The following is a 20,050-nucleotide window of genomic DNA, read 5'->3' as shown; positions in this document are numbered from 1 at the left end:
TCTCCCTTCGGCACGATCAGCAGTTCGGAATCGTTGACATAACAGAGCGAAATTCGCCGCCACTTCTCCATCTTCGTCGCCGGTCATCGCCGTCGAGAGAGAGGGAGATTTCCGATGGAGGAAACGGAAGATGCGGCGTCGATGCTGCCGTACCTCCCGTTGGAGCTGAGGTCGTCGAAGCTCTCTTGGTCGTCGGCGACGGTGGAGGCCCTGGAGGCCATGTCCAGGGGCCCTGAGCACAGCCGGGTGGAGTCCGGCAAGGTGCTCGCCATGGCCGTCTCTCACATGCGATGCGCCTCCGAGCCCTTCCTCGCTCCCTTTGCTCCCGAAGGCTACGCCCTCTTCTTCGACGAGGTGCTTCGGATTTAATCATCAGTTTCGTCTGCTTTTTCGCTTCTTGATTGCGGTTCTATTCGTTCATATGTATGTGCGTGCGTGCGCGTGTGTGATTGAGGTCGTCGTGTGGCATTTGAGTTTGAAATTTCTTCTGCAGCTGATGTCTCGCGAGGATGCAGAGGAGTGGTTCAAGGAGGTAATCCCGTTTCTGGCTAATCTGTTGCTGCGGTTGCCTAAGCTGTTGGAAGATCACTGGAAACATGCTTACGGCTATTCTCATTCGAGGAAACGTCGGGTCAAAACCGGTCTTCGCATATTAGACCAGCAACAAGCAGGGATGGTTATCCTGAGCCGGGTATGATTCGGGATTTATCTCTCCGTTAGTCCCTTTGACTTATCTTGACTAAATATGCCATGCATGTCAATAAAAGCTTAACTTCTCGAAGGCGAGAAGTGTTTTATGTTATAATGATTAGAGATGCTCCTGGTAGTGTGATTGGTTTGAAATAAAATCTGGTTCGGTTGCAATTGTTGGTGTTCGAAAACGGTTTACATCCGTTGAACAGACTGAATTATTTACATTGGCTGCTTTTTCTAGATGCAGAATTGATTTACTTATGCATCGCATATAATTAAGGTGAAAAGGGTTTAGAATTAAGCAAGGAAACTTCTGGTTGAATCAGGGTACTTTGGGATGAATGAAGGTGTCGGATTCATGCCTAATCGTCCATGTATGTCATATTTTTCAGGAATTGATTGCTGCTCTTCTGGCTTGCTCTTTCTTTTCCCTGTTCCCAGTCACTGAGAGAGGTTCTAAACATCTTCCCATGATCAACTTCGATAACTTGTTTGCGTATGTAACCTTCTAGTTATTTGTGTTTACATGGAATAACCTTGTTTGGTCTGTACTTTAACATTTTGTTATGATTGTTATTGTGAAGTGTATGCAGTTTAGCTGTAATGACTGGACTTAGATTTGAGTAAGCTGTGAATCTCTTTGGTTCTCTCTGCTAACTAATTTCAAATAATTAGTCGTGCGTGGAAATCTTGGTGCATTTTTCTCATACTGTATGGATAATGTTAAAGAGATTGTTGTAGTAAATAATATCGTTAGTTCAGCAATGACTCCTCAACCATGTGAATTCTTCTTATTGCTTCACAATACTTTAAGAATGCTCACGGTAGGTGAAGTGGCACTAGTAGTCCTTGTACTCTTGCCCAAAATTCAAAATCATCCCTTTAAAATGTGCCACCGTCAGTCCTTCCGTTATACTTTTCTTTTGTCAGTTGATTTTTGCTAACGTGGACAACCGGATTGCTGAGGTGGACATCGGAGTACACATGTACTATTATGATTTGCAAAAGTTTTTCATGTGGTATTGCCACATCAGCCAACATAAATGTTAAAAAATAAAGCGAGAGAGAGAGAGAGAGAGATTTGGAGCTCCCAGCTGTAGTGGCTAGAGTTTCTTTGAGCTCACAGCCATTGCCCCTCGAGCTTTGTTGCACTCAGCCATGACTGTTCAAGCTTAGCCTACCTCGCTTTGTCCAGCTCGACCATGACCCCTCGAGCTTCGTTGAGCTTGCAGCCACGGCGGCCTGAGCTTCTTCGAGCTTCCGGCCATGTCGACTCGAGCTTCACCGAGTTCAGTCATGGTGACTGGATCTTCTTCAAGCTTGGGTTCACGGCCACTTGAGAGAGAGAGAGAGAGAGAGATCCATGTCAATAATATCTAACAGCATTAAGCCATGTCAGCGAATTTCTAATGGCGTTTACACCGTGTTAGCAAATTCCATTAGTGGACCGATGTGGAATGACTTGTGACACTTTTTGACGGTTTTGATCACACAACAAAAGTAGAGCGACGGTTTTAATTTTTGAACTAAAGTACAGAGACCAACAGTGACATTTCACCTGCAGAGTATTTATTGTTACAACCTATAATATGTCCTATCTCTTACTGTCCAGTTTCCAATCATTACCTGATATTCTTGGAGATACCCATGGTTTGCTTCAATAGTGCTATCTCTTTAGTTTGTCTGAACAGCAAAATATAGTGGTCTCTTGCTTCTTAACCATATGCTTATCACTTTTTCCTTTTAAGAGATGATTGCCCCAGCCATCTAAGTGATTCTTGTCATTACACTTAAAACTTTTGAAGACAATTTCGGGGGCAGTTAGAAAGGCTACTATTAGTTGATAGGATTAGAATGGAGGAGCATGTGATCTTTGTGCCATTGTACCTCTCAACTTTTTTTTATCGATAAATTGTTTTTGTTGTTTAATTTTGGGAAATACATTGGCATCATTTTCAGGAATCTGTATGAGAGTTATGATGAAAAGCAAGAAAGCAAGATGAAATGTATCACACGCTATTTTCATCGTATAAGTTCAACTATTCCTGTGGGGGTCGTCTCATTTGAGAGAAAAGTTCTTCCACTGGAGGGTAATTCTTTTGTGCCTTATGGGAAGGTGGATTTCTGGAGTAAGTCTGCCTTTCCTCTCTGCCACCTCGAGGTAACTGTTGAAACGAATAAGTGAAATAGCTAGTTGATATTTTACTTGAACCGATTTTGTTTGTAGTATGTAGTTTTGCCTTCTATTACTTCTCAGAGGTCTCTGTGTAAATTTTAGGTACACGATTCTGGCCTTATGGAAGACCATTCTGGTGAAGCTCTTCAAGTTGATTTTGCAAACAAATATATTGGTGGTGGTGCTCTTAATAGGGGCTGTGTTCAGGTATAATTTCCTAAATGTGTGGACCTAATTGTACGAATCAAAGAGGTTAATTTGTGTTAGGCAGTGCATTAATAGATCCTTGGGATGTTCATGGCTGTACTTAACCATAGATCACAGATGTTTATTAGGTGGTTTATCAGGTCATTCTCATACACTCTATTTCGTCTATCTCATGCAGCTTTATTATTGTCTATCCCTGAAAAGAGAGAATAGAATTACTTATTATTCTTAAATTGTGATTATAGGGTTACAAATATATATACGTGCTTAACCCTACTCACAAACTAGATTACTATTCTACCCTTAATATTCACAATATTTCCCAACACTCCCCCTCAAGTTGGGATGTAGATATCAAATAATCCCAACTTGTTACATAAGAAGCTCACTCTATTCCCCCGTAGAGATTTAGTAAAAATGTCTGCTAGTTGATCTTCCGTCTTTGTGTGCTGAAGAATAATCTCGCCTTTTTGAACTTTTTCTCACACAAAATGACAATCAACCTCAATGTGCTTAGTCCGCTCATGGAAGACGGGATTAGATGCAATATGAATAGCGGATTGATTATCACAATACAGCACTGATGGAGTTGACGGTGACATTCCAATCTCTGATAGTAACATCCTTAACCATACTACTTCACTTGTCACATGTGCCATAGCTCGATATTCAGCTTCAGCACTTGATCGGGAAACAACATGCTGTTTCTTGCTTTTCCACGCAACTAAATTGTCTCCCAGAAACACACAATAGCCTAAAGTAGATCTCCTATCCATAGGACATCCATCCCAGTCGGCATCAGAGAAGCCTGCAGTGTTTAGATGACCATAATTCTTAAACTGTAGTCCTTTGCCTGGTGCTCCCTTCAAATATTTGACAATTCGAAGCACAGCATCCCAATGAGTAGTACACGGAGAACTCATGAATTGGCTTACTACACTAACTGCGAAGGATATATCAGGTCTTGTGATGGTAAGATAATTTAACTTACCAACTAATCTCTGATACTTCGGTGAATCATGTAATAATTCTCCATGTTCTGCGTCAAGTTTTACATTGGGATCCATAGGGGTATCAACTGGCTTTGCTCCAAGAAATCCAACCTCACTGCTTAACCCTACTCACAAACTAGATTACTATTCTACCCTTAATATTCACAATATTTCCCAACAATCCCTATAAAGATAAGTTCAGGGAAGGGCAATAGAGTCACATTTTGTGTTGTTTGGCAATGACATACTTGAGGTTTCCAGATTCTGCCATCTCCTTTGTTGTCGACCTTTAGGCCTTGTTTCTTTAGAGACTAAAAGGGCAAACAAGTACTTTCTGGATAATGAATTTTCTTTTTCCCGGATGGGTGGAAGATGGATGTGATAATGGAGTTCACAATGAGTCTTAAACATATCATGTGCAAGGAAGTACCTATGTTTTCGTTGTCTTATTTGATTGCCTTTAATGGTTTTCTTTTTCATGGTCAAACATGATATGCTGCTCATATAACATGCAGGAAGAGATACTCTTCATGATCAATCCTGAATTGATTGTTGGCATGCTTTTCTTGCCAGCCTTGGCAGACAATGAAGCCATAGTAATTGTTGGTACTGAAAGGTTTTCAAATTATACTGGGTAAGTATGAACATTTGCCTTGGTAAACTCGAAGTGATGCGTATTAGTTGTGATGCTTTTCAAAATGGTCGATGTCACCGCGAGAATTTTGAATCGTGCAATATCTATGGACTGAACTATGGCTCGTACTGGAATCATGTATGTCCACATGAACCGCTGTTTTTTCCTGTTTCAATTTCTGAATATTATGACATAAAAAAGTGTTGCAGGCCCTTAAAGATGAGCTGCTTTCATTTCTGTAGCACTATTGGTTCCCTGTCTTAAAAATGAAAATATAAATTTTTAAAATTACATCAGATTCAGTGATATGGAATGCTTAGTAATATCTACTTCTTTGCCTGCTTCCTTTTCGCTCAATTGACAGTGTTCAATGGGAAAACTTTAAACAGTTGTTATAGGCTTTGAAGAAAGAACGTTTCTAATGTAGAAGGTTTATGCATAATTCTGTGATTGATTTGAATTTGAGCTTTAAGAGTGATCATCTTAGACATGCTTATTCTTTATTAGAAGTTATTTTGATTATTCAGCTGGTTGGTAGACATCTTTTAAGCTTGTCTGAATTGAGTTCACTTTATGATGGCTTCTGAATTGTTTTTGAACTTGAAGGGGTGCAGGTATGCTTCTTCATTCAAATTTTCTAGTGACTATATTGACAAAAGGGACACTGATTGCATGGGAAGGCATAGAACGAGAATTGTTGCAATAGATGCATTATGTAGGCCAGGGATTAAACAGTATAAATTACAACTCCTTCTGAGGTATGTGGAGTTTTTTTCCCCCTGATTTCCAGTCGTGGTCAAATCTTACATGTGTGAATTGGACAAGAAAGAAGGATGAAGCCATCTCAAATGGGAATCCGCTTATTTTAGTTGCTAAGTCATTAACTGCCCTCTTTGCTGGAACTTACGAGTAATACACCGATTCAAGAAATAAAGGTTAGAGTGAAGGTTCTATTCTACCATTTTTCGGGCTGGCTTAATCTTAAATACAGTATGACTCGCGGGAACCACTCCAGGGCATCTTTGGGATGGATTTTCTTATCGAATAAGGCATTTAAAAATGCAAAGTCAAGTTAATATGAAGAGTGACTTTTGATCAAAGCAATTGGAAGTGCCCTTTGAATTGTCTATGCAATTGTGTCCAGGATGTTTAATCTATCATTTGGTTCTGTTGTTGAGTAGACTCTAGGGCTCACAGTCTACAAGGTAAGTCTGGTCAAATGAGAGTTGATAACATATCAATGTGAACATGACGTCTTATTAGATTGTTCAGTTATGTAGTTGGAGACATCTCTTCCTTCAACCTTTTCCTTTCACTTGTCAAATAAAATTTCATTATAAGAAACAAAGAATTAGATTATCCAAGTTTAATAGGATGTTAGAATGAGATTGTAGCTACAAAGGATAACTTTTAACACGATCAACTATAAGACAAGTGAGACTAAGGAGAGTATTAAACAATATCCAAATTGAACAAGGTTCTCAGATCCTTGTGCTATAGCAGAGCCGAAGACAAATTTCATTTCAAGCCATTTTTGTCCAAACAAGAATCAATTGTCTTGGAATTTTTTAGAGTAATCTTTTTCATCGGTTCCTTGGTTGGTTGGAAAGGAAGTAAAGTTGTGAGAAAGATATGAATATGTGGATTCACCCGATGATAGATGGGATATTATCTTTCTAGCTACTGATCATGGAAAGAAATGGTTTCTCTAATGCTGCTAATTTTTCTTATGGAAAACTTGAGCAACATCTAAAATCAATCGAAGACTTATTTCTTTCTAGGTCTTGGATGGAAAGTTCTCCTATTTATACACAATAATAGTCATTTATTTTGACTAGAACATCTACAGTATCATGCTGGTTATAATGAGATTCGATGGCTGTTATGGTGAATCCTAGTTGAAAATTTTCGTATCCAATCTATCTTAGTGAAGTTACCATTTTATGCATATTTAAATCGAAACCTATATGTATATTTATGTTTTTAAAACTGTGAGACTTGCTTGTTGCAATCACAGGGAGATTAATAAGGCATTTTGTGGCTTCTCTGATGACTCCAAGTATCAGTTGTATGAGAGGGTCTTCCAGGAAAATTGTTTAGCTGGATTGGTTGATGGCCAAGTCCAAGTCTCAAATCATGTATCTGGGGATGATGCTTTGGTCAGGGATTTTTCACATTTTGCAGTATCAATTTCTTCTTTTGTTAAGTCATTGCCTTTATATATATGTAAATCCAGTTCTACTTATCTGAGGATGTTGTCAATTTTTGGATAGCTCCAGAAAGATCCTGCAACATTTGCAAGAACTGAAGGTGGAGCAGGGGACAAAGAGGTCCCAAATGCCGAGGCTTTAACTCATATACCCGACGATGAAGACAATATTGGAGTTGTGACAGGGAACTGGGGTTGTGGAGCCTTTGGAGGTGATCCTGAGCTGAAGAGCATGATTCAGTGGCTTGCTGCTTCTCAGGTGATGTTATCCTTTTAACTTTAGCAATATCTTACAATTGACAATCATTTTCTTTGATGTGGCAACGCTAAATATGAGTGAGCAGGTTTATCTGATGTCAACACATACATCAGTACATAACATCTTAACTACGATAACAAGTATAGTTGAATGATCAGTTTGAAGTTTTCCAACGATAGCATGAGGATGCTTGAAGTTTCGAGAATGCAGGTACAGGACAAGAAGTTTGTTTGTGAGTAGAAATGTTTGATCATAACCAAACAGGAACAACTTTTCAGAAAAAAAGGATGTGGTATGAGATACAACATTGAAACATGGGATTAGTTTAAATAGTGCCAAAATAGTTAGTGGCAAAAATACTTCATTATAGGTGGCCCACACTTATATATCGGTCTTTTTGATGTATATGAAAAGAAAAGAAGAGACAAGCTTACGGTCAATAGCCTAAAGAGGAGAAAGCTTTATTTTCTTTGTGAACCAGATTTTTAGAGCGGTTGGGCAATCATGGCTGATCCGGCCAATTCTAAGGTTTCGTTATTTGGCCATACCATCCCCTCTATCTTTTTTGGACCCATTCAATTAATGGAAGTACCTTAAAAAGCTAGAAAGATTACATGAGAATACTCGAGGTGGATGGACCAGGAAGGAAATCCATCATCCAAGCCCGCCTATGCTCACGAACTTTAAAATGAGCTAACCTAGTTCAATGAATAATCTGAACCAAGCCAGACCAAATGTTGGTGATGACTATCAAATCTATTCAGCTGCTATGGTCTGCAGAGAGGACTTAAACTTGTGAATTGGCCCATCATAGACATTGCCATTGGCTTCTGGACTTTTGCCGTGTAAAATAAATGAAGGTTTTGACGCTATGTTATTGTGGTTGTCAATGTGTAGATGAAGGAGTCAATTAATAAGAAGACATGTGAAGGTGGTTTCTGGCAGCCTTTTTTCTTACTATGGTGGTCAGACTAGGTCAATTTCCAGCTTTAGTACAGTCAGTATATGTCATAATTAAGTTTAAAACAAGGCATTAGAATGTTGCAAAAAACACGAAGAAGATGGAGTATGGACACTTGTCAAACTATCGTCTGTGATAATTGAAGCTTAAGGGTTTTCATTGATAAATTGGTCAGATTTTATTTGCCCATTGTTGAACCCTGCTTTTCTGGTTAATTAAATCATTTCACTATGTGAGGTTTTTTAATGAGTTGGAAGTGATTGAACAGATGAACCCAGTACAGTATTTAAGGGGATGACGTGGATTTATCTGAAGAAACTAGAGTTGCCAGTTCAGAGAGATATTTTTCTGTAGAAATTGGTCAACTGTGTATTAAGGATTGGGTCAGAGGCCTGAAAACTAGATAACCAAGAGGAAAGTATAAGGTAAGAGTAGGATGATTTAGCTGAATGTTCTTCGTATCGAATTCTCTTGTTTAGCTGAAGAAATCGTTTGGGGAAAACTTGGCAGGGGAAAATTAAAATCAGCCATTTTAGTATTCCATAAATAGCTCTTTTGGATTTTCCTTATGGTTTGTCTGTTGTTATCTTTTGCTGGAAAATGAAAAACTATACATTGGACAACCTAGCTGAAGTTTTGACAATAGGAGGTAGGCAGTGCGAGGTAATATATGTTAGCAACTGAGCCTCTTGCATTGGCATTGATCATGTAGAACTAGGTTCTTCAGTTATCTTAAAACAAAGATTTCGCAATATGAGGATTTCATCTTTGTTGACTTAAACGTTGTCCTATTCTTTTCTTTTGCTTGGCCATAATAGTTTGCTCTTACTTTGCCAAATTTTCAACGGATTCCATCAGTTGATGGAATGCATAGGGCATCGATGTCTCTTTTAAGAACAGATGTTTTGACATTTTTCTTTCATTAGATTCATGTCTATCTGTACAATTTTCAGGCATTGAGACCCTTCATTTCATATTATACATTCGGTGTGGAGGCATTGCAGAACCTACGTCAGGTACTTTTTGTTATTTCGCATGGTTCAGTTCAATGACGGTAGTTTTAGTAAGATTTTTCCAATTTCTGTTGCATTCTTCTTACACTAAGAGTCTATTGACTTTAAAGTGCGTACAGATTTATAGTATTGACACCAGTTATTTTCTACAAGTAAAGTTCAGTTTCCAAGCTTTTTTTAAGATTATCCCCTTGTTTGCTTTTCGGCTGTATTTTTTAGCAGGTGTATAATATCAAACGGGATGGTGTTATTCATACTTTACCTAGTCTGTTGCCTTAAATTATGGTTGTTAATTATTTTTCTTTGACTGCTTGAATTTGTGAATCCAATGTTAAAGGAGATCGGCTGTCTTTTTTATGATGACGAGCAGGTGAGTCGATGGATATTGTTGCACGGATGGACAGTGGGAGACCTTTGGAATATGATGGTGGAGTACTCGTCGCAAAGATTCAAGCAAGAAACTAAGCTCGGTTTCTTCGCTTGGTTGCTTCCGTCTGTGACAGCTGATGATGCCATGACATTTAATGCACTTGATGCTACCTAATTTTCTTTTATCCGTAGACTTGAAAGTTTTTGTGCATTGAATTCCTAGAACTTTTCATTTTGCATTGCTAACATGTGTGCATTTGCGGAGATTAAGCGAGGGGAAATTTTTTATACTTCAAATCATCCTCGAGTAGAAGGGTCTTTACCGACTGTGTAGGAACATGAGTTGTTGTGCTGGTCATAATCGATGAATTATTTTGATGCCCATTTAAACCATTAATAATCGGGGGTAGCCTACTATCTTCAATTCGCTAATCTCATCTTCATTACTGCCAATCATTTTGGTTCAACTTTTTCATGGGACTTTGTGTCTCTAAAGCCTCTTCGAAAAAAGTTAGGTCGTTTGGCAAACCTTTTTTGGATCACTTTGTGAAAATGCTAGCATTGGGAAAACTAAAAGCTTAAGCCATGGGCTTTTCAGAGTTTTCAGAATGGTATTGTGGGGTTTAATGACTTTTTTATTTTCCCTTCTAGTTTGCTCTTACTGATAATTTTGCATTGCACTCTTGCACTTGAGAAACACTGTTCATCTTCTTTATCCCAGCGTCTCGTCTTCTTCAACATATGGTCTCTATGCTTGCTGGTTGCTGATGTTGCGGTCCTTGTTGCCGAGGTTGAGGTCGCCTAGTTTGAGATTGCATAGGTCAAGGGTCGACTGTCGAAGTCGCACGGGTCAAGGGTTGACCCATCATCTTCTTCAACCCATGGTTGTCTATCTTCTTCAACTTTGGACGGTGATTGCTGAGGTTGCGTGGCCTCGGTGTTGCCTCACCTGGCGTTGTGCATCCTTGGCAACCCTAGCTTGGGTCGCACCAATCATCGAAGGGCCAGATCTGGATCGCCCTGAGGTCGCGCGACCTCAGCGGCCCATTGTCCAGTGTCGCTCAACTCCGGTGGCACTCGCCTAGGGTCATGTGACTTGGATCTCCATTGAGGGTTGCTTGCCGAGGGTCTCCACCTGGTTCATCTTCTCCAACGTTGCCCTCACTCGCAACTGTTAGGCAAAATCTGAAGGTCGAGTGACAATGATGGTCGAGTGTCGATGGTTGCCGACGGTCGACATCGGAGCCCTCGCCTGTGCTTGCAACGGCCCTCGGAGCTCTTGCCTGAGCCCTCTACAAGACGACGAACAGTAACTCCCTTTGTTTTTTTTTTTTTACTTCATAGCTATCTTATACAAAACTACACGAAACTCACTTTTAGCATCCCTTTATGTTATGCAAATCACGAACAAAACGCAAGATCGACGCACTATGCATGGTCGGTTGTTGCAAACACAAAACAGAGAGACAAGCCAATGTTAAAGTTGCTGTTGCTCCTATACTCAAGTACACACTGTCTGTGAGAGATCGTACCACTCACTCTTGAGCGAGAGCATGGAGATTGCGTTAATCTGGCCGTTTGGAACTAAGAACGCTCTTTGCAAATGTCGTCTATCCGTCGCGAAAGATTCCCTTGCATCCCCGACGGGCGACGACAGGTATAAGAATTAAGAAGTATGTTTTCGCCGTGAATTAACGATCTATTTTTATCGGACGTCTCAAAAAACACCCATCGTGAATTAACAACGATATTGGAGGTTTTTGCCTTCTAACTAGTTTCTGTGGATCAAAGTCAATCCCACTTTAAATTTTCAACACTTTATCCAATTTAAATAAATTAAAAAACAAGAACTTTTTACGCTATGCTTGTGACATGCAAAAGATAAAACAAAAAAATTTACAGTTTTATAAGGTTTAAATATGAGGTTTTCATCTTGTTTGCAACTTATTCTTTATTGCAAATTTCACAACTTCCACAATGCAATATCCAAAATCTCTTAAAATTCATAATATCAATATTGACATATGAAATGTAAATTTTCACGATTTTCTAAAACTTGAAAGATATAATTCGTTTTCTATTTTCAATTTTGAAAAAAAAAAAGAAGATACGGAAAAAGCACAGATTTTTACATGTTCGGACCATCCCCTGTTCTCCTCTCTCAGCAGGCGAGGTTATGCACCACCAGATTCCACACAGCTCCAAGCCAAACCAGCCAGAGTTGAAGGTCAGTCTCCGCTACCCACTTGTCTGCAGCTTCTTGTATGCGTCTCCATTTCTTCTTCTTCTTGCTCTCTCCACGCCTCGAGCACGTACATAAATTCCATTGCCCACTTGCCATTCTCGTAGAAAAGCAGCTCCCCTGCACCCTCCTAATCCCAACTAGTGTATTTGTACTGTGAGTATGCCGCACGCTGGTGATTAGCTAACTTTACCCATCTTCAGCTTTGGTGAAGAGGCACAGAGAGAGAGAGAGAGAGAGAGAGAGAGAGAGAGAGAGAGGGGAGAAGTAGAGAGAGAAAGAGAGGGACTTGCAGAAGCTGAACGCAGACTTGTGGGACAGAGCCCATTCCCAAGCTCTGGGTAAGAAATTTCAGCAGTTGGTTCCTCGATTTTCATTAACTTTTCATGATGGCTATGGTTTTTCTTTTTGTTTTTTTCCTTTGGTGGAAATGATGGCTATAGCTGCTGGGTTGTATTTTCGCGGATATCACTGCTCTGAAACCTCTAACCAGTTCATAATCTATATGTTGTAAGGCTCGTCTGCTGTAATGGTCACTGGGTATGCCTCCGTTCTTCACGTTACCGCCGTTTGGGTCCCTGTACTCAGCTTGGAATTGGGGTGTGCCAATAATAATATGATGTGGTTGAGCCAATGAACTTTTTTTATTCTTTTGTTAGTTATTTTCTCAAAACTTGTTGTTGATAGACGACGATATCGGGTACTGTAGTCATACTTGATTGGTATTGGCTTTTTGTAGAAATGGCACTACAACAAGCAAGTATTCTTCAAGTTCCGTTTTGCACTCTGAAAGGCAGCAGAACAATTTCTACTTTACTTTCTAGCTTCAAGACTCCATTGAAGAATACAGAGAGATGGTTTAGTGTCTCCTCAAATATTCTGCAGGCACATCAGCGGGTGCGATTCTTTGGCGTCCACTTAAGTTCTTTCAATGCTTAATTTCGTATTGGCTCTCATTCTTATCTTCCGTGCTAATTAGGGTACGTATATGAAAAGCATTGTCGTTGGAGCTTCTAAAACGTCTCATAATCCCAAATTTGTTGGTGGAAAGAAAGAGCAAGATGATGATAGTAGTGATTCTGAGTACGAGGAGCAAGATGATGAGGCGAAGGACAATGACCCTCACCTCATGGATTCTGAAGAGAGGCAAGAGTGGAGAAGGAAAATTAGAGAAGTGATCAATAAATATCCTGATGTTGAGGAGGAGATAGACCTTGACGAGAGGAGGAGGAAGATGCAGAAGCTCCTGGCTGATTATCCCCTCGTTGTGGAGGAGGATGATCCTGATTGGCCTGATGATGCTGATGGTCGGGGTTTCAATTTGGACCAATTCTTCAACAAAATCACCATAAAGAACGTTAGGAAGGAAGATGATGAAAATTATGACAGCGAAAATGAAATTGTGTGGCAAGATGATAATTATATCCGCCCCATCAAAGATATCACTACTGCTGAATGGGAGGAAGCCGTTTTCAAGGATATTAGTCCTTTGATTGTTCTTGTACATAACCGCTACAAGAGGTCAGTATTTGGTTCTCATTGTTCATCTTTCCACAATTCTGTTGCTTGCAAGTCAATACATGTAAGGCCTTCCAAGCTATTTAAAAGGTGTCATACTTGTCTTTTCGTATGGGAAATCACTGCCACTTTCTTTCTTTGTTGTTTGAGAGAGTACACGATGCTCACTTTTTTAACATTTTTCCCCTTTTGGAAGCATAGTTTAAGGTGATAGTAGCATGCACAGTTGCAGTTTCTTGTCTGTCACTTTTTGTAGTTCTTGCGCGACGAAGTCACTTGAGTTGATTTGCTTCCAGTTAAATGATTTTCTGACTCATTTTTGGAAGCTATGAATTCATTAGCTAAGTATGTTGGCTTGCAAAACATGAAAATGCTAGTATCTTGAACTCACTTTTACCAGTGCTGTGATTGGTTGGGTTTCTGTTGTGTCTAGTGATCATTTGAATTATCGGAAGGCAAAATGTAAATGTACATCTTTTGATTGTTTCCTAGATAAGTTTAGAAAAGAAAAGTGGCAAATTACTTTCTTTTAATATGTTTGTTTGGCTACTTTATGTCATTGAAATGGCTGAAGCTCTTGGAGGTAGATAATGTGTAGATCTTGGTTGTTTACCCTGGATTATATGGTTTACGACTGTACCATTGCTGAAAGAAAGCTTCTTATTGGATCTTTGAAATTATTTTTAGGCCAAAAGAGAATGAAAAGATCAGGGATGAATTGGAGAAAGCCGTGCACATAATTTGGAACTGCAGACTACCTTCACCAAGAGTAAGGAGCATTATGCCTAATTCCCATCATCTGTCACCTTTTTAATGGCTTCTGACATTTCAACCAAAAAAAAAAAAAAAAGGCTTCTGACTTGTTATTACTGTCTTGTTAAAAAGTGTGTTGCAGTTGACGCTATTAAGGAGCCTGAGTTGGTATCTGCTCTGCAAGTTTCCATCTTTCCAGAGATTATCTTCACTAAAGCTGGCAAGATTTTATATCGTGAAAAGGGTACTTTCTGCTCATACAAATTTTTTTGAAAGGTTTCTTGCAACATAAATCTGGTTATGACCCTTGTTTGGCTTGTCAACCCAGCTATTCGAACTGCAGATGAGTTTTCAAAGATTATGGCGTTCTTCTACTATGGAGCAGCCAAGCCACCTTGTTTGAATAGCAGTGAAGATAGCCAGGAAACAATTCCATCTGTTTGAATATATTGTATAGTACATCCATAGTCCAGCTTAGTAATTCTTATTACTCTTAGCTTTTCTTGCAGTGCACGTCATTGCAGAAGGCTGACAATTTTGATGTAGCACACTCGACTGTTACTGTTGGTTTACTTATGAACAGTTTCGATGGAAAGCAAGTATTACATAATTCCCTGTTCTGGGTTTCTAACTAAAACTAATTTTGGAATACAATTTAAATTGGTGAACACGGATGGGTTGGTCTGAATGCATTTTATGTGTTTACCTCTTCACCTTTAGAATTCAAATTCTTGCTTTGCAGCAGGCCCAAATTCATAAAGGGAACCTTTGATCATATGAGACTCAAAAATATCTAATAGCACTCATTCTTCCCAACTATATACTGGCACTCCTTCCATTTATCCAAAACCAGGTAATGCATCCACAGACAGTTGAAAGTATCAGGAACAGTTCTGTCACTGATGTGAATGCGCTGTTTATTTTCTAAATTATATTGATCTGCTTATCTTGTTTATCGTAGCTAGTTTTGGTGGTTATTTAGGTAGTTTTGGTTGCAGGTGACTTGTTTTCCTTCACCATGAACTGTTTGAGCCTTCAACGTGATTTCTGGATTTTCATACATATCTTTACTTGATCTAGGCTGAATTGGTGGATGAGACTTTAGAGAATGTCAGTGGATTTTTTTTTATTTCACTAGTACAATTAGAATCTTCCTCTTTGAAGATAGTAGCTATATAACAGGTAGGGTTTGCATGCCCTCTGCTCCCAATAACAATTGTTTTGATTGCCTTGGTAAGGAAAAATCTTTTTTCCGATCATAAAGCCGAGAACACATGCAAGTTTCCATGGTGAATTGGCTCTTACTTATGTTAGTAAGAACCTAATCGGCCACGGGATCCATGCAAGAAGTTTGATGATGTTGGATATCTGACTGGTTAATTTAGATGTTTCTGTAGTTAAGGATGGCTATTAAGAAAAATGTCGGGTTGTGATTAAGACTTAAGACCACATATTTAGAAATGTGCCTTGGCTGGATCAAGGAAAGGAAGAGATAGTAAGGATAATCAGAATAATACAGCCGATAGTGAGGGTGAAAAGGAGGGGCTTGAACCCTCCACCTCAGCCTAACATGAAGAAATGAGCGGGGCTCCATTCAATTATTTTGATTTAGGAATGAGTAAATAATTGCAGAAGGATCTGGGAAAATGTGAGGATTAGTAGAAATCATCAAGAGGAAGGATAAGTGTAACGAATCTGATTCTGATTCTTGGGTATGTAAGTAAAGAGGAAGATCAAGCTGGAAAAGAAGTGGGAAGAGAAAAAGTAGCCTTTAGAATGACTAGGACAAGGGCTTCAGGAAGAAAATGAAGGAGAAGAGGAGGAAGAGTAAGGAATTGTCTGAGGGAGACAAGCACTGCCAATCACCATAAGAAAGAGTAAGAAAGAGAGAATGACTAGTATATTGGTGACTTTGACATGGATAACTTGGATTTATTTTGAAGAAACTTGGAATAAACAGAACAGAAGGGCTGTCATACCATATAGTTGTGATGACAGGCTCGTTTGATTTGACTGCAAATTTGTGAAGTTGTGAAGTGGTCAAGAAGAGCAATGAAACCATTGAGTAGACTGTTCCATCTTGATCACTCCCATTCTTCATTTTTAAATGTGCATCGGAATTTATATGCTTTGAATAGCATGAGCTCTTTTCATTTGTGCTGCTTGTGTCGTGGGTCTACATTGTGTTATTGGGAGAGCTTAGGGGAGGTCGTAAGACTGCTGTTCTTTAGATTCACTGTCAATAGAAGTTTCTGTGGAGGGAAACAAGGAGATACATGCATTTCGAGTAATGACAAGTAGTCATCATTCTATAAATGGAATTGAAGTACACGAGCATCATTTCATAGCACTGGTCATATGCCTGAAGAAATTCCACCCTTCCAACAGCTACTCATGGATGTCGGAGTCATTATTTAAGAGTGATAGGACACATCGAGAGTTGCCTTGACGCACAATTACATTGCATCATATTATTGTCCATAATCAGATGAAAATATTGGCTGACATAATGTGGCCCTTATGACTACTGTTGTGCTTAAACTGCACTGTGGTTTTGGACTAATTCCTAGGCGATTTATTCATTGTGAAGGCCACAGCAGCAGAAGGTCTTGTGGTAATGGAACCGGAAGGCAAAGAGCTGGAAAGGATTGGAACCATCAAACTTGCAGTCTGATACTCCAACTATTCGTTTCTCACTGTTCCCGCTGAAAACAGTGAGGCATTTGCCAGTACTGCCGGAAACCCAAAATCGAAATTCCCGGTGGTTGTACTTCTTCGGTGGGTTAATAGATTTCCAGTCCGCATCGGCAATGTTTTCTAGCGAAGTCAATGACCGCAGGCCCACTTTCCCGTGCTTGTCCCCAGTGAGGTAACTCTGTCCTCCGGAGCACTTGTCCATGTAGTTGCTGAATCTGTGTGGCATTGGAGTAGGAAGTTTGTTGGAAATCGAAACAACACAAACCACTTCCTTGTTTAGTTCAACCTTAATAATTGAGTAATTGAGTGTAAATAAGTGCAATACACATTAACGCCTCTAATATTGAATCTAATAGAAATTCGCCTGCAGATGTCCCTTTTCTTCTGGCTATGTTTGTTTCATTACCTGTGATAACCAGAAGCCGAACCAGAAGTAGATTGCCAACCAAAGTACGCATTGTATTTGGCAGACTCGCCACCCTTAACATTCGGGACAGAATAAACTCCTCTGTCGTCGGCGGCGACATAATCGGATTGCAAAGCACCGGCGATGAGAGTGTCGTCCCAAGCGGTCATGTGGGGGTAGGCTTCACTCAGTGGGCATGTCGACGTGTCGCATTTGGAGCATTGCCTGCACAGAAGCTCGCTCTTCAGCAGTATATCTCCAGCACCGTCAGCGGCTGAGCCGCAGATCACCATAGCAAGCAGGTATAAAGAGAACAGAAAGAAGTGTCTGTCCATGATGGTTGGATTGTTTTCTTTGGCTGGTCGTTCTTTTCGAATAGAGTTTGCCAGATTATATACACTTCTTATGTTCTTGAACTAATCGATTTCGTTCTTTTCCCCCATCGTGTTTGATCGATTGGGACAAAATAAAGTTGGACTTTGTTCCATGTGAATATTTTTTTATTGTTGGGCATTGATAATTACGAATTTTTCAGCTGTATCTGGTTTTCGCTACAGAACGTGAGGCTCAATTCATCCCCCATGTTTAATCTTGGGTTATAAATACACCAAATGTTCTCTTGAAATTTTAGTGGTTATAATCTTAAACTTGTTCCTTGAATCTCACTTATATGATCGGTGACCCTGTTGGCTCCTAATGCTTTTATATATATATATATATATATATATATATATATATATATATATATATATATATATATATATATATATATATATATATATATATATCTTTTGTTGCTCTAAAAAAAGAATTAGAATAGGAGGAAAAACGTATATTTCTTTTTTTCTCTACTTTTGCTAAGAAAATGAAATTATGTCGCGTGCGAGTAAGGTCATTCTTTTACTCTTGCCAACTCTTTTTGCATGCATAGCATTTATAAACAAAATAATCTGTTTGCATATGATTTAGGTGCGTATGAAATGAGGTGTAAATGTAACTTCAAGATTCTTGGACAGTTGATTGGGCGGGTTGGCTTGTCCTATAAGATGTTGGAATCTATATTTGGGTACGGCAACTTTTTGTGATTACTTCACTTATGAGTCGATTTGATGCTCAAATTACTTGATGCGAGATCCATTCTTGTCTCCTTTTGCATCTTTGTTCGCACAATGTTGTTCTCGAAATCGTAATATGAAGAGAAATTAAATGCGGAATATGTCTCGAACATAGGATGTTTATTCTGTTTTGTTACGTCTTGGAATTTCTTGATTGGACCCGGGCCCAAGCAAGTATTCATTTCCCCTATTACAATGTGCCATTAGAACGTGCCTGGATCGTCGACGTTGGAATGGTCAAACGCGGCCATAGATCGTAGGAATTTACAAGGCTCGTCAGGTAAACCTTGCCTTTTCTGATTCTTTCTTAGAGGAACTAATTTAGAATGAATTGTCCAGTCAAAGAAAATGTTGAAGTTTCAAATGATTCACAATCACAACTTACAAAAGTGCATGAGCAAGAGATATGAGCAGAAGAAAGATTACTCCTTTCTTTGATGCTTTGTTACTGGTTGGGGAAAACAAGGCCCAGCCTATGGATACTGATGGGGACAACTCCTACCAACTGGGAAACCCTGAATCTCTATACAACTTCAGGCATTTTGAAGTTTAAGCCATCAAATTGAACTGGCAAAACCCAGAAGGCAAGAGCATGATGAGATTCAAACCAGAATGCCTAAGCTACTGCGAGCCAAGTCGACCTCGTCTAGAACCGATCTAATCTTGAGTTGTTACAATCGAAGGTCGAGGAACTTACAAATAGCTCAAAGGGTTTCTTCCCCCAAGGTCATATGACCACGCTTAATCTGCTCGAAAAGTTACTAGCAATAGATTACTAACACCTTTTGAGAAAATTGCTACCACATGGAGAAATTACCACAATCGACTTGAATGGATTCGACATTATCAGGACCACCTTCTCTGCATCATCAATTAAAATGAAGCTTTTGTATTGCTTATGAGATTTCACCTCATTTGCTTCCAAATTCTGCAGCTTCTGCTTGAAGCCGTCCCGAAGAGAAACACCACGGTGTTCCTCTCCTTTATCAACTTTGTCATACATGAAGGGCCAACAAAAAAAGGGGAAAAGAAACCAGAAAGAAAAAAGACTTGCCCTGTCTCAGGAGCACCCAAATTTACAGACTTGAACAGGGACTTCATGTTTGCTAGCACCTTCACCACATAACTAAACCAAACCACAAAAAAGGGAGGAGCAAGAGACTGAGAAATTCATAACAAAAGCTACCTAGGCACCGGTAAAACAGGAGAGCACGCTGTGGCTTCGTCTGAACCTCACCACCTGCTTCGAATGTGGACCAGCAACGCCCTTCAGCACGTTCATGTCGTCCTCGTCGCCGCCGGGCGTGAGCCCGAATGGATAATCTCCGGTCGAGCCGTAACGGCGATGATGGCTCCGATTATGAATCGCCTTGTCACTGGCAGGCCCCAAATACAAATGGGGCTGAGCCTGAACCTGACCATTCATGTAGAAGTCGGCAGCATTGAACGCCTGAGCATCACCGGCCGACAAGCACTCGTACCGGCTCCGAACTCGTTTCCTCTTTATTGCCCTGTACATCATTGGAATCAGACCGTCCATTTGCTAAATTCAGCCCCCCTCTTAACTTCCTTTTTCTGGGTATTTCTGGCTGCTGTTGCTGGGAAAGGAAGAAGAAAACAGAGAAGAACAGATGGAATAGGCAGAGTTTTGTCAATGTTGGGGTTGGTGGAAATGGGAGAAGAAATATTCCACGAGACTCCTGGTACTTTTCCCTTGATATCTATAAATAGACTGCGAAACTGCGAGGGTTATGACAAGCCTAACACGGCAATTGTTTTGATTTTCTTGACTTGAAGCCAGGAGAG

General features: G+C 39.8%; 4 protein-coding genes across 6 annotated transcripts; 2 read left to right on the top strand and 2 right to left on the bottom strand.

The window, feature by feature from the left end:
* On the top strand, nt 1-9,810 carry LOC130139401 (poly(ADP-ribose) glycohydrolase 1-like). Of its 2 annotated transcripts, none has more exons than XM_056316265.1 (11): nt 1-354; nt 494-691; nt 1,086-1,189; nt 2,653-2,854; nt 2,972-3,076; nt 4,584-4,702; nt 5,317-5,460; nt 6,720-6,861; nt 6,982-7,170; nt 9,085-9,147; nt 9,515-9,810. In XM_056316265.1, the coding sequence occupies exons 1-11, from the start codon at nt 115-117 to the stop codon at nt 9,686-9,688; spliced, it is 1,680 nt and encodes a 559-aa protein (XP_056172240.1). In that variant the 5' UTR covers nt 1-114; the 3' UTR covers nt 9,689-9,810. The 2 variants fall into 2 exon arrangements, with proteins under 2 accessions (XP_056172240.1, XP_056172239.1); XM_056316264.1 differs by having other exon boundaries at nt 2-354; nt 6,976-7,170.
* Nucleotides 9,811-11,673: 1,863 nt separating this feature from the next.
* Nucleotides 11,674-14,636, top strand: LOC130134381 (thioredoxin-like fold domain-containing protein MRL7L, chloroplastic). 2 transcript variants are annotated; one of them, XM_056316729.1, is made up of 7 exons: nt 11,674-12,096; nt 12,495-12,652; nt 12,735-13,276; nt 13,961-14,042; nt 14,159-14,270; nt 14,355-14,445; nt 14,536-14,636. In XM_056316729.1, exons 2-7 carry the CDS (start codon nt 12,497-12,499, stop codon nt 14,570-14,572), a joined length of 1,020 nt encoding a protein of 339 aa, XP_056172704.1. In that variant the 5' UTR covers nt 11,674-12,096; nt 12,495-12,496; the 3' UTR covers nt 14,573-14,636. The 2 variants fall into 2 exon arrangements, with proteins under 2 accessions (XP_056172704.1, XP_056172705.1); XM_056316730.1 differs by having other exon boundaries at nt 11,676-12,096; nt 14,355-14,636.
* A 1,913-nt stretch (nt 14,637-16,549) lies between these two features.
* LOC130139539 (uncharacterized) lies at nt 16,550-17,611 on the bottom strand. Its single transcript, XM_056316732.1, has 2 exons — nt 17,130-17,611; nt 16,550-16,938 (listed from the first exon to the last, which is right to left on the bottom strand). The coding sequence occupies exons 1-2, from the start codon at nt 17,462-17,464 to the stop codon at nt 16,602-16,604; spliced, it is 672 nt and encodes a 223-aa protein (XP_056172707.1). The 5' UTR covers nt 17,465-17,611; the 3' UTR covers nt 16,550-16,601.
* A 1,669-nt stretch (nt 17,612-19,280) lies between these two features.
* On the bottom strand, nt 19,281-20,050 carry LOC130139418 (uncharacterized). The gene has a single exon (XM_056316351.1). It carries the CDS (start codon nt 19,782-19,784, stop codon nt 19,431-19,433), a length of 354 nt encoding a protein of 117 aa, XP_056172326.1. The 5' UTR covers nt 19,785-20,050; the 3' UTR covers nt 19,281-19,430.

This window comes from Syzygium oleosum, unplaced genomic scaffold, assembly GCF_021117445.2.
Source record: "Syzygium oleosum isolate NSW1041296 unplaced genomic scaffold, Sole_v2.1 Sole_v2.12, whole genome shotgun sequence".
NCBI lineage: Eukaryota > Viridiplantae > Streptophyta > Magnoliopsida > Myrtales > Myrtaceae > Syzygium > Syzygium oleosum.
Note: the sequence above shows the minus strand (reverse complement) of the source record. Positions and strands in the feature narration are given on the sequence as shown.